The 11,634-nt window shown below is 40.5% G+C and overlaps 1 protein-coding gene across 2 annotated transcripts in view; it reads right to left on the bottom strand.

Annotated features, from left to right (window-relative positions):
* The window catches only part of asap3 (ArfGAP with SH3 domain, ankyrin repeat and PH domain 3), a 39,552-nt gene that overhangs the window by 3,396 nt on the left and 24,522 nt on the right, over positions 1–11,634 (bottom strand). For both annotated transcript variants that reach the window (XM_061793684.1, XM_061793683.1), the window contains exons 13-23: positions 10,822–10,870; positions 9,494–9,660; positions 8,103–8,236; positions 6,445–6,536; positions 6,187–6,367; positions 3,909–3,994; positions 3,501–3,616; positions 3,355–3,422; positions 2,543–2,650; positions 1,129–1,342; positions 51–324 (exon numbers count right to left, since the gene is read on the bottom strand). In XM_061793684.1, the coding sequence (XP_061649668.1) occupies positions 51–324; positions 1,129–1,342; positions 2,543–2,650; positions 3,355–3,422; positions 3,501–3,616; positions 3,909–3,994; positions 6,187–6,367; positions 6,445–6,536; positions 8,103–8,236; positions 9,494–9,660; positions 10,822–10,870 (1,489 nt within the window). The remainder of the gene's footprint in view (positions 1–50; positions 325–1,128; positions 1,343–2,542; positions 2,651–3,354; positions 3,423–3,500; positions 3,617–3,908; positions 3,995–6,186; positions 6,368–6,444; positions 6,537–8,102; positions 8,237–9,493; positions 9,661–10,821; positions 10,871–11,634) is intronic.

The raw sequence follows: 11,634 nt of genomic DNA, 5'->3' as shown, positions 1-11,634 counted from the left end.
GTCATATTTATTGACGACAAAGCTGGGTTGAGTAGGTAGCTTTAATTTACCTGACAGGCCCAATGTGGTTCTGGGAGGACGTGGAAGTGCTTTGAGAGGCAGAACCAGTGCCGGCTTGCACTTCCCCAGAATGTCTATGAGTCCTCAGCACGCTTCCCTTGTGTGTTTTGCCACCCGGGGCCTGATTCTCTATGCTGGGTGAAGGGGGGCTCTGTTGGGCTTGGGTCTGGAAACCGGAGGTGTTGGCGGACGGGTTTGAGGCACGTCTTGGAGGGTTTAGGTTCACTTCCGGCACTGTGACCGGGAGCTGAGGGTCGGAGCGACCTGAGCGGATAAATGGAAGATGATATGTAGAGTGTACGCTCGCTGGACACTTCATTAGGTACACATGCACACGCGAGTGAGATAGAAGACAAGAATTGTGCCAGCGTTAGGATTTCAAGTTAAGGTTACAGTTCAAGTTCGGGTTTCGAGTTTGGGTCTCAAATAAGGGTTTCAGAATCGGGTTTCAAAGTAGGGTTAGGGTTTCAAAGTAATGTTTCAAAATAGGATTTCAAGTCAGAGTTAGGATTTCAAGTCTGAGCTTTAAATTAGGGTTTTAAGTTAGGTTATCAAAGTAGATTTTAAAGCTGGGGTTAATGTTACAAAGTAGCGTTTCAAGCCAGGGTTAGGGTTTCAAGGCAATGTTTCAAAATAGGCTTTCAGGCCAGGGTTAGGGTTTCAAATTAGCATTTCAAGCCTGAGTTAGGGCTTCAAAGTCCAGTTTCAAGTCATTATTAGGGTTTCCAGAAATGATTTGTGTTTCAAATCAGGGTTTCAAGCTAAGGTGAAGGGTTTCAAACAACAGTTAGGGTTTCAAACGAGGGTTCCAGGTTAGACTTTCAAGTTAGTGTTTCAAGCATGGGTTAGGGCTTCAAAGTGGGGTTTCGAGTCATTGTTGGGGGGTTTCAAAAAATGATTCGCCCTTCAAATTAAGGTTTTAAGCTAAGATGAGGGTTTGAAATAACGGTTACGGTTTGAAATGAGGGTTTCAGGTTAGAGTTTTAAGACTGCATTAGGGCTTTAATCAAGATATCAAGACAGGGTTGTAATGCTCAGATTTCATGGTCACTGTGACTACGTTTTTACCTTTAGGGGTGGATTTAGCAGGCAGCGGTGGTGGCATTGCTAGGCCAGAGGGGGGACTGTTGGCTGGGGGATTTCTGTAGAGGAACTCCAGGTTCTCGTAGGTCTGACAAGGTCTGTTGCCTGGGTTACCACTGGCGCTGCTCACCACACTACAGCGGGATCCGACGCCTCCGTTGGAGGCGGCCGTAGAGCGGTTCTTGGGTATTGGGCTCACCTGAAAGTAGGGGTTGAGCAACTTGTTTTTTTGTAGTCGACGCTAAGGTGATGATAGTTGAGTCGACATTGATAAATGGATTACTTCACACGCGCCTCCAAACACAAGCTTGCTTGCTCACTCACTCACTCACTCTTTGCTGTCCTCAGTTGCACAGGCCCCACCCACTAACTTGTTCATCCAATCACTATCAGACACTCACTCATCCAATCACATTCTGATACCTTTAAGGTACAGTCACAATTTGTGCAACTCTAACACCATACACGTAACACAACTACAGGGATTGCAAGAGTTTTATAAGATCAGACTGTCTTTGAAATCCTAAAAGTATCTGTGAGTCAGTGATTGCGTGCTTGTCTGCTGGAGCCAGTCTGACGTGAGAGAGAAACGACAGTTGGATGTTTTCTTTGACACATTAGCTGTTTAATTGTACAGTAAAATTTATACATAGGCTATGGCTTGTCTCTATTTCATTGAATAAGCAGAAGCTACAGTATATTTTTTATCATTTTACTGTTACAGGAGGGCGTTTGGTGAATTTGCTGACGTCTGATTTGAGGGTTTCAGGCTCCTCGTCAGTGAGTGTTAGCAGGTGCCTTTTCTGATGGCCGTTCGTACAACTTGTGCTTTTGTTATGTTTGAGGGTAGACTTGTATATTTTACTAGTGACCTTGCAACCAGTGTCACTTTTAGTAAAATATTTCCACACGCTTTAGGTACCGCCACAGTTTGCTGCGCCGACCAACTGTCTGTAGATTTCAGCAAAGCGTCCGTGTCCAAAACACTTGATTGGCGATTAGTCGACCTCAAGGTATATACCTCAAGGTATCACTGCGGAGTAGCAAAGTCAACGTGCCGACTAGTCGTTTTCCAATTAGTCGTTTTCCGACGAGTCATTTTCAGACTAATCAACTTCTGACTAGTCGACTTCTGAGTAGTTGGAAGTCGACTAGTCGGTTCAACCCCTATCTGGAAGAAGAAAACTAAGTTGTATAAATTTCAGTTATTTATCCATGCCAGTGACATGTAGTGACAGGCAGAACAAATAAATGCTCTTCAACTAGTTAGCAGAATGTACAATAAAGCTGTGCATCCGCTTCGTGTGACATTTCTGCCCGGTGATGTGACGTGAGATGTTTTTCTCATGTAAAATGTGTGCCTTGGCTCAGTAAATGTAAAGTGCGTTGGGATGTTTACCCTCTCGTCCAGGTCATCCTCGCTGTCGTAGATTTCCTGAGCTTGAGTGTCCCACATGAACTCCACGTGAATCTGAGAGTTAAACTTCCCATTGTGCGCCAGCTCCAACTACACACACACACACAGAGCAAAAACACTCAATTCAAAATCCGTGTTCGTCTTAATTGGCTATCTGGGGTTCGGAGTTCGCACAAGTGTTATGGTTTAAAAGTCAGTTTTGAAGCCAGGATTAGGGTTTCAAGACAGGAATAGGGTTTGAAGCCTGGAATAGGGTTTCAAATTAGGGTTTCAAGAGGGTTTCACAGTAAGGTTTTAAGCCTCGGTTATGTTTTCAAATCAGGGTTAGTATTTCTAGCAAGAGTTAAGGTTTCAAAGTAAGTTTTTAAATTAGGTATAGGGTTTCAAGAGTTAAGGTTTAAAATTAGGGTTTTAAGACTGGTTTGGCGTTTCAAACACGCGTTGCGTTTTCAAATTGGGGTTAAAAATTAGGGTTAGTGATTCAAACAATGGGTTAAGGTTTCAAAATAGGGTTCCAAGCAATGGTTATGGTTTCAAACTCGTATTTGGGCTTCAAATTAGAGTTTCACGCAAGGGTTAGAGTTTTAAATTGGGGTTTCAAACATGGGTTCAAGTTTCAAAATTAGGGTTTCAAGCTCAGGCTAAGATTTCAAACAAGGTTTAAAGTTTCAAACACTAGTTTGGGATTGAAGTTAGGGTTTTAAGTCATGGTTTGAAATTATTTCACATTCTTATGAGTTTTCAATTAAAAATGTGTAATCTCATGTAGACGAACGAGTGCAGGGAGGTCTCACCAGCTCAACACATTGTGTGTGCTGCAGCCTCCTGGCGATATCAAGGGCAGTCTCTCCTGCAGAGTTCACTAAACAGAACAAAACAATCATAATTAACATATTTCATGTTCAAATGTCCTTGTATGAAGACAGAGAGTAAGTGGTACCTATGTGAAGAGTAGCCTTGGCTTTGAGGAGCAACTTGAGTGACTCGGGCTTGTGATGGAGGACGCTGTAGTGCAGAGCTGTGTTGCCTTCCGCTGTCCTCTTCTCCAAGCAGTTGCTGTCGGGTCAGAAACACCATTAAGATTCACTCTATGGGGTTTTAATGATGATGGGGGGGGGGGCGGGGGGGGCAGTGCCCCCTGAATACTGTGCCTGGACCTCCTTTAAACTACGTCTGTAGAGAAAAAGGCTAAAATCTCAATCGCTCTGCCTTGTTCAAAATGACATCATGTAGAAGCGTTTGTTTACTAGTAGTGTTATCAGCGCAATTGCCACCCGGATGTGCATGTGAAACGGTCTATCGGACATGAAGCACGCCATTGTGTCTGACTGCTGTGTTTCTGCCTGACCTGTTCTGGCACAAGAAGTCCACGATAGCCAGAGAGCTTCTTTCTTCCAGACGCACGGCCAAATGAAGAGAGGTTTCTTTCAGACCCTTCATGGGAAGAAAAACATGAAGACATGTTAGGAGGACTTTCAAGAAACACATGAAATAAATGTTGGCGCAGATCCAGTTTGCTATGCAATCCGCTTGCACTGGGGTCAAGTGGGGCAGTGATCCACCAGTCAAAACATCTTAGGGTATTTATTTAATTAATATGTATACATGATATACTTCATTTATATATTTAATATATTTTAAAATCCATATCTTTTATTTAAAAAAAAATGATAAGTGTATTGAACCTTTATAAGAAAACTAGGGGTCTGATCAATATTTTAGCACCTTCAAAACCAGTCGTCAAAGGGTTAGTTTATTGCCGCTTCAAAAAAAGTCAGTTATTCTATGCAAATCCTATGCGATGAATTACGTTTTCTCACTTTGTTTCTTAAATGAAATGAAACAGATCAAGTAAGTATAATCAAGTATAAGGATAAATCATATTTTTGTTTGGTTAAATAGCAATTATGAATACACAAGAGAAAATGAGACATTTCACTTAATAATCAACGACCAATTGGTTTCCTCTTTTAGATGATCAACAGTATTTTTTTTAATTAATTTGTGCATATAGCAGGAAACCGCATTTTCTTGTCTACAAACATTTCTAGTGAGTCAATTTCAAACACAAATATTAGACAGATTTCAGTTTGAATCTTAAACTAGGGGGTACTATGTAAGCTAGTATATCAAAAAGAGGTGAAGAAAAGGACACAAAGAAGAATGTAGTTTCATGTCGAATAGATGCTGTGTGCTGGTCGATTGGTAAATAAAGCGAATCAAAAAAAGAAATACCCGCAACCCTAGTGAGGATAAGCGGTAAAGAAAATGGATGGAAAAAAGAAATACAGTACAAGGCTGATTCTTGAGAACACTACACTGACGAAACCAGAGTAATGTATAGGTAGCCCAGACAGCGCACGGCCGGCCTGCCATGTAACAATTTGCGTGAGCGCTCACAAAGCTAGCTGCTAATGCTAACGGAAACAAGCAAACATGACGTCAAGCTGCGCGATTCAAACAATGTTTTTTGTTGTTGCAATAATTAGCATCCTCATTGTTACATTAAATGTCTTTGTCATTTCTGAGTATGTTAACAGTGGTTCTTGGAAAATATTAATTTTTAATGAAACCATTACTTTAGTGTGTGAAAGAATGACCTCTTGGTCATTCAAGTGAAGTCACGAGTCACTGCTGTTCAAGTCCAAGTATTTTAACATATTGTCAAGTCTAGTCAAAAGTCACCCAATTCATGACTCAAGTCTGACTCGAGTCCAAGTCATGTGACTCCTGTCCACATCCCTGACAAGAACCCTTCTGATTTTGAAGGACATCCAACATGAGATGGAAACCCAGTGCAAACATCAGCTGATATCATGAGTTTCTTGTGCAACATCCCCACCCCTTTTAAACATCTAAAAACTCCATACAGATTTATGCATGCTCACAAGATGGCAAGAAGATGAAAGACCAAAATAAATAATTAAATAAATAAAAGCAGCACAGAAGGTTATTATGCATGTGTGTAATTCAACCGAGTTGTCCCATTCACTCTTGAGTGACGTGAGCTCCGGCCTCAAAGCTGAAATAACAAACGACATCCAACCAGTACAAACAAAGTACACACACGTCACTGGTGTAATACCCCCTTGGTTAACACGGAGCAGAAGGTGTATCGTATGCACCGTAATTGCATTTATACTTTTAACACGTGTGCATTTAGCATTAGCATTAAGTTAGCTGACTAAAGACTAAGCGTAGTGGTTGTTTTACATACACTTGTATTTCTCTTTGTTTTATGTTTCTTTTTTCTTTTTTATACTTCACTATATTCATCATTTTTGGTGGATGAAAAAGTGACGCTTGTGGTGAAAATATACACGTGTGGTAGTACCTTGCTGCATACATTTAAATGAATGGAGTCGAGACTCCTTTTCGGGTTCCACAGCATTGTGCAGTGTGCGGCAATGCCAAATTGCGACAATGATGTGATAGCCTCTCCTCCAAATTTTCGAACATGTTCTTTGCATGGTGCATAGGGATTGCCATGATATTCCATAATGATTTTGATTTAATAATATTAATGTGCTTGATTTGCTGAATTTACTGTACCATGAGTGTTTAATCATATTCCTTTGATGTCATCCCTTTCGCTGCTCACATGCTATGATGTCAATGGTACTCACATGCCCGTCGTTCGCCGAGAGCGGTCTGGTAAGGTCTGCTCCCTCGGCGAAGAGCTGCAGCAGAGAGCTCAGGTCCCGACTCTTCACAGCGTCGTACAGCTGGCCGGGTTCCGTCGCTTCCCTGCGCAGGACGTAGCGGCGCTCGGCGTACTTTGCGACAATGTACTCCTTTCTGGCATTCCTAGAAGAGCAAATTTAAATTATTAGATTAGAAATTAGATTTAAGATCTAATATTAGTTGCAGTAAAACGGACTCACATGTCACTCTGTGGCAAAGGTTTGATAGTATCACTTGGAAGACCTGCTTCCATGAAGTCGTTGAATCTTGTGTTACCAATGCTGACCGCCAACTGTCACACACACAAAAACAATGTTCGTCTTTGTTTCGTCTTCGTTCATTTTTTTCCCCGGTTGTTGTCTTTATAAATGCTTTACTTCTAATTAGCGAAGTAGTAAAGTCCAGTTTTTTTTTTTTACTTTAGGCAGCTGACAAAGGTGGTCTTTTTTTACACAACAACACTTTGAAACCGTAGTCCATGCTTTCATCACATCTCAGCTGGATTACTGTTACGTACTTTATTTTGGAGTGAGCCAGTCCTCCTTTAAATGGAAGCTTATAGGGGATAGGGCCTTTTCTGGTGCTGTCCCAAATTATGGACTGCCCTGCTGGTGCACATTAGACAAGCCCCTTTGCTGTCCATTTTAAAAAAAAACATTTTTATTAATTGGCGTTAAACACAGCACGATACTTGAGCCCTTATTAAGGTGTCTTTAACTTTGTTACTGTTATTGTTTTTATGTAATTATTCAATTGTCTTATCCAAAACATCTTTATTGGCCAAGTATGTTTAAAAACAAGGAATTTGTTGGAGCCACTCTAGTAGTCCAGCAAAGAAGCTGATTTATGTTTCATTTCTATTCATGTCCAGAACTTTGTTTCAGCTGCAGTTGTTTTTAAAAGTGCTCTATAAATAGAATTGATTTGAATAGAGTGTTGAGTACAGTGCAAGGTGGTAGTTATCATGATAATACATCAGCCCACGCATGACTTAGCATACCGTGGACTTTTTTGACTGCGAATTATTTCTAGCTGTTGTTTATTTGTATTGTTGCAAGAGGAGCCATCAATTGAATTATAAGATACTAACTACATTACCAGTCATTGTTCATTTGTGTTGCACAAGGCCACTGCCTAGAAGAGTGATGGCATAATCATAGTACTCACACATCTCCGTGTGTGACCAAGGATGTTGTGAAATTTTTTGACTGTGGGTTATTCCTAGTCGTACTGCTTATTTCCATTGTGCGGGGCGAGCGTATACATATGACGTATATTTGGCATGCATATGAACGAGCACAGCACTGAGTGTGATGGGGACATTTCTCACTGGATCATTTCTACTACTTGTTCTGTTCATTTCTATCATGAAGGTGGTGGTTATCATGAAAAATTGGCTGAAGGCAACCTCATATTAATTAAGGGATAGTAGTACATGTACCTGTGCATGACCTCGCATGCTATTTTTGACTGTGGATTATTTTAAGTCTCTGTCTACTGTCTATTCTATTGTGCACAGTGATGACTAACATAAATTATTACCGAAAGGAGAAATTGTATCAGAGCCATAGTGGGTGACCGAGCGTGCCTTGGATGATCGTTTTTAGCCATTCAGTTTATTCCAACTGTTCACGGTGGCGGCTATCGCGAATAACTGACAATAGTATGAAATCATGTTGGGCCATGCCATTCTTCTTCCAATGTCTACATAAGTATACCCATCTCGAGTTCGAAACAGAACATTCACACACGCCAAACGTACTTCAGGTGTCAAGAGGACCCAAGCATGGTTTGAATGGTTCGAATACTCATGAGTATGTCCTTATTGTACTTTAATCACAGTGCATCACATTAGTACCAGTAACTCAGAGGTGCTCAGGAGGTCCAGGGTCAGTGACTGGATCCTGGAGTAGTGGACACCCAGTTCTCTGTGGATCCCCGAGCATTCGATGCAGGTCAGAATGCCGAGATTAGTGGACAGCCATGTTGGATCTATGATGAAATGAAAGGTCAAATAAAATAAATAAACACAGACCTTCGCTGATTGTGTCAAAACAGACAAGATTAACATGACATCAGCTATGGGAAGTTGCAATACCTCCACAAAGACCTCTGCTATGGCACCACTGTTCTGCTCAAAACTCACGCCAATTTTTTGGGAGTCTGTTTGGTTCTACTCCAATTCACTTCACAATTAGCAGCACTTTGGCAAATAATGAACAATCTTCAAAAAAAAAAGAGCCTTCAAGCTGTTCATTGCCACTCTCAGTTGAAGTTTACTGTCAAACTAAAAGAATTACACCACCCGACTAATACTTATGCTGTACTGAAGAGCTGAGGGGAATTAAAACGTCTCACTGAACACTATAGCTGTCTATCTCTCTTACACTGCACCGAGTTGGCCAAAGTGTGCAGTGTGACAAAAACTGTTTAATTCATTTTAATTCGATGGAATTATGTCCGTACTGTCAGTGTTTTATCAAGTACAATATTATTAAGTGCCATTTTCCTAATTAAAATACACATTACAAGAATTTCTGATGGTTTTTTGGGGGAAAGCTAGAACAGATTAATGACATTTCCATTCATTTCCAGTAGAAAAGATGATTTGAGATGCAGTATTTTGAGTTACGAGAGTGGTTACGGAACAAATTAAATTCAAATCTCAAGGCATCAATGTATGTTTAACTGCTCTTTGTTGTATGTGCGTATAGGTATTTTGGGTATGAGGAAATTATGCATACATTATGTTATTATATGCATGTACTGTATGTATTTTGGATTGCACCTGTTCATGGATAATTTAACTTCGGCCTGCTACTTTTCCAACTGGCAGTTCACGGTGTTTCAGTATACATATTTATACTGTAGATTTGTCTTTTTTTTCTACCGCATGTTTGAAATACCCCGCCCCGCCTCTGTGGAGTTTGCATGTTCTCCCCGTGCCTGCGTGGGTTTTCTCCGGGCACTCCGGTTTCCTCCCACATCCCAAAAAACATGCGTGGTAGGTTAATTGACGACTCTAAATTGCCCATAGGTGTGAATATGAGTGCGAATGGTTGTTTGTTTGTATGTGCCCTGCGATTGGCTGGCAACCAGTTCAGGGTGTACACCGCCTCCTGCCCGAAGATGGCTGGAATAGGCTCCAGCACGCCCGCGACCCTTGTGAGGAGAAGCGGCTCAGAAAATGGATGGATGGATGTTTGAAATAAAAAGTTCAATCAATCATTTAAGTATAAGACTTATGACCTGGTGCGCCGCAGTCAGCGCAGGCCTCGTTGCCGGGCATGTGGCGAAGTTCGCTGATAATAGATCTGGAAAGTTCCTGCAGGCCGCTGTCCTGGAGGTGGAGCTGATCTCCTCCCAGTGCCGTGTTCAGGGCCTCCTCCTTGCTGTTCTGAAGCACCGACACCCAGCTGACCAACACACGCATTCATATGTTATTTATTACGGCCAAAGCACACCATAAAAAAAGCCCTATGGAACATTTTGATGATTTAGCCCCCAGAGCCAATGTCACTTAGCATAATGAAATTTGGTTAATTTAGAAATTAGGCAGGCCTTTTCCGAGTAGACGCACAGAAAAGCCTGAAAATCATGCCCAAAAAGACATAGGTCAGTCGTTTGGGTTTGAAGCGCCCAATTTGCGGTCATTTTGGCCATTTCAAGAATTCCTTGTCATAGAGATTGTTGTCTGATTCCTACGAAGTTTCAACTACATATACTAGACAGATGGGTAACCACTAAATTGGAAGGAATTAAAGATTTTGTCATTGCGTGAGGGCGGAGAATGGTATCCAAATTCGATGACTGGCTATAAAACAGGAAACTCTAATAACCGAGTACCATAAGGTTGGAGCAAATCCAGCCCCCAAAGTCAGTTTCACTTAGCAATGTGAGACTTGGTAGTCATGTCCATCTTAAGTATGCCCACAGAAAAGTCTCAAGAAACCATGCCCAAAGAGACACAGGAAGTCTGCCATTTTGGTTTAAAGCGGCTGTTTTACAGTTTTGGCAAATCCGAACAGATGGGTAACAATAGATTGTGAGGGATTTGATCTTTAGACCGCGCGTGTGGGCAGAGCAGGGCATCACATTTTGATTCCTCGCCATAAAACATGAAACTAATTATCAAGTTACACAAGGTCCAAAAATCTATCAAGCATTTTTCCCCATTCCCACATTAAAACACACAAAGCTTCCTTGCAGTGTTAGCGCAGAGGGAATTCCCACCCAACACCATCTGGACAAAAGTGATCCCTCTAATAATAGCGCTTTCCTTTCCTTTTCAATGTCCTTTAGTTTCCCGTCATTGTTGTACAGACCTGATGACACCCTAGATGCACTTTATTAGGGACACCATGCTATCTAATAAGAAATATTTTTTTAAAAAAATCCTCATTTATTATATTGTAACAGCAAATTAAAAGTGTCACTTTCAGTTCAACGTTTTTATTATTCATATCCTCGGCTTTTAAGCACACACATAAGCTGAACATTAACAGGGCATGCAGTGACCTGCAGCACAGACAGGATGAGATAAGGAGACCAAGGTGAATGCACAATCTAATTCTTACATCACACATTCCTGCTCGTCCTCTGTCTGGAAATGGTATGTCCGGTTATCTGTTGAAAACAAAGAGCATTGGCAATGAAAAAGACTTTCATTCTGACAATGAAGGTAGGACAGTTGAACTGAAAAAGCTGAGATAAAGCCTGACGAGAAATGAAAGACACTTGAGATTAAGAGTAAAGTATAAAGAGGCTGGCATAGAAGGACATTTTACTAGGCAAAGAAGGACATTTTAATTGTATCACTTCATAAACGTGTTATGCCCCCCCCCCCAAAAAAAAATTTTAAACAAAAAAACATCCTATTCTAAACTTTAAATACATAATTATGTATTAAAAAATAATAAAACAAACTAAAAATAATCTCACTAAAGTGTAATGTGAAAATAAGAAAAACAATCTAAATAGTAAAATAATTTGAAAAATTTATGAATAAGATAAAATAATAGATATAGTTAACGACATTAATATAAATATACAGATTTGATTTTATTGTAAACTGTAAATAAATGTTAATATCAACAAATTAATATTTTACCACTCAATCAATATTTACCCCGACTTTGCTATTGATTATTTATCAAATACATTAAACACTATAATAAATATAAAATATATCAATGAGACAATGAGACATTCACTATAAAAATAAGTATACATTAATAACATAGTAAATACTAGACTTTACATCGATCTGATCGGCGTTATCGGTATCGGCCGATAATTAGCATTTTATGATGATCGGCTTTCATGTCATAAGTCGTCGATCCGATCAATGACGTCGTCGATCGGCTCCGCACAAGACATTTTACTCCGTG

This window comes from Phyllopteryx taeniolatus, chromosome 13, assembly GCF_024500385.1.
Source record: "Phyllopteryx taeniolatus isolate TA_2022b chromosome 13, UOR_Ptae_1.2, whole genome shotgun sequence".
NCBI classification, from domain to species: domain Eukaryota; kingdom Metazoa; phylum Chordata; class Actinopteri; order Syngnathiformes; family Syngnathidae; genus Phyllopteryx; species Phyllopteryx taeniolatus.
Note: the sequence above shows the minus strand (reverse complement) of the source record. Positions and strands in the feature narration are given on the sequence as shown.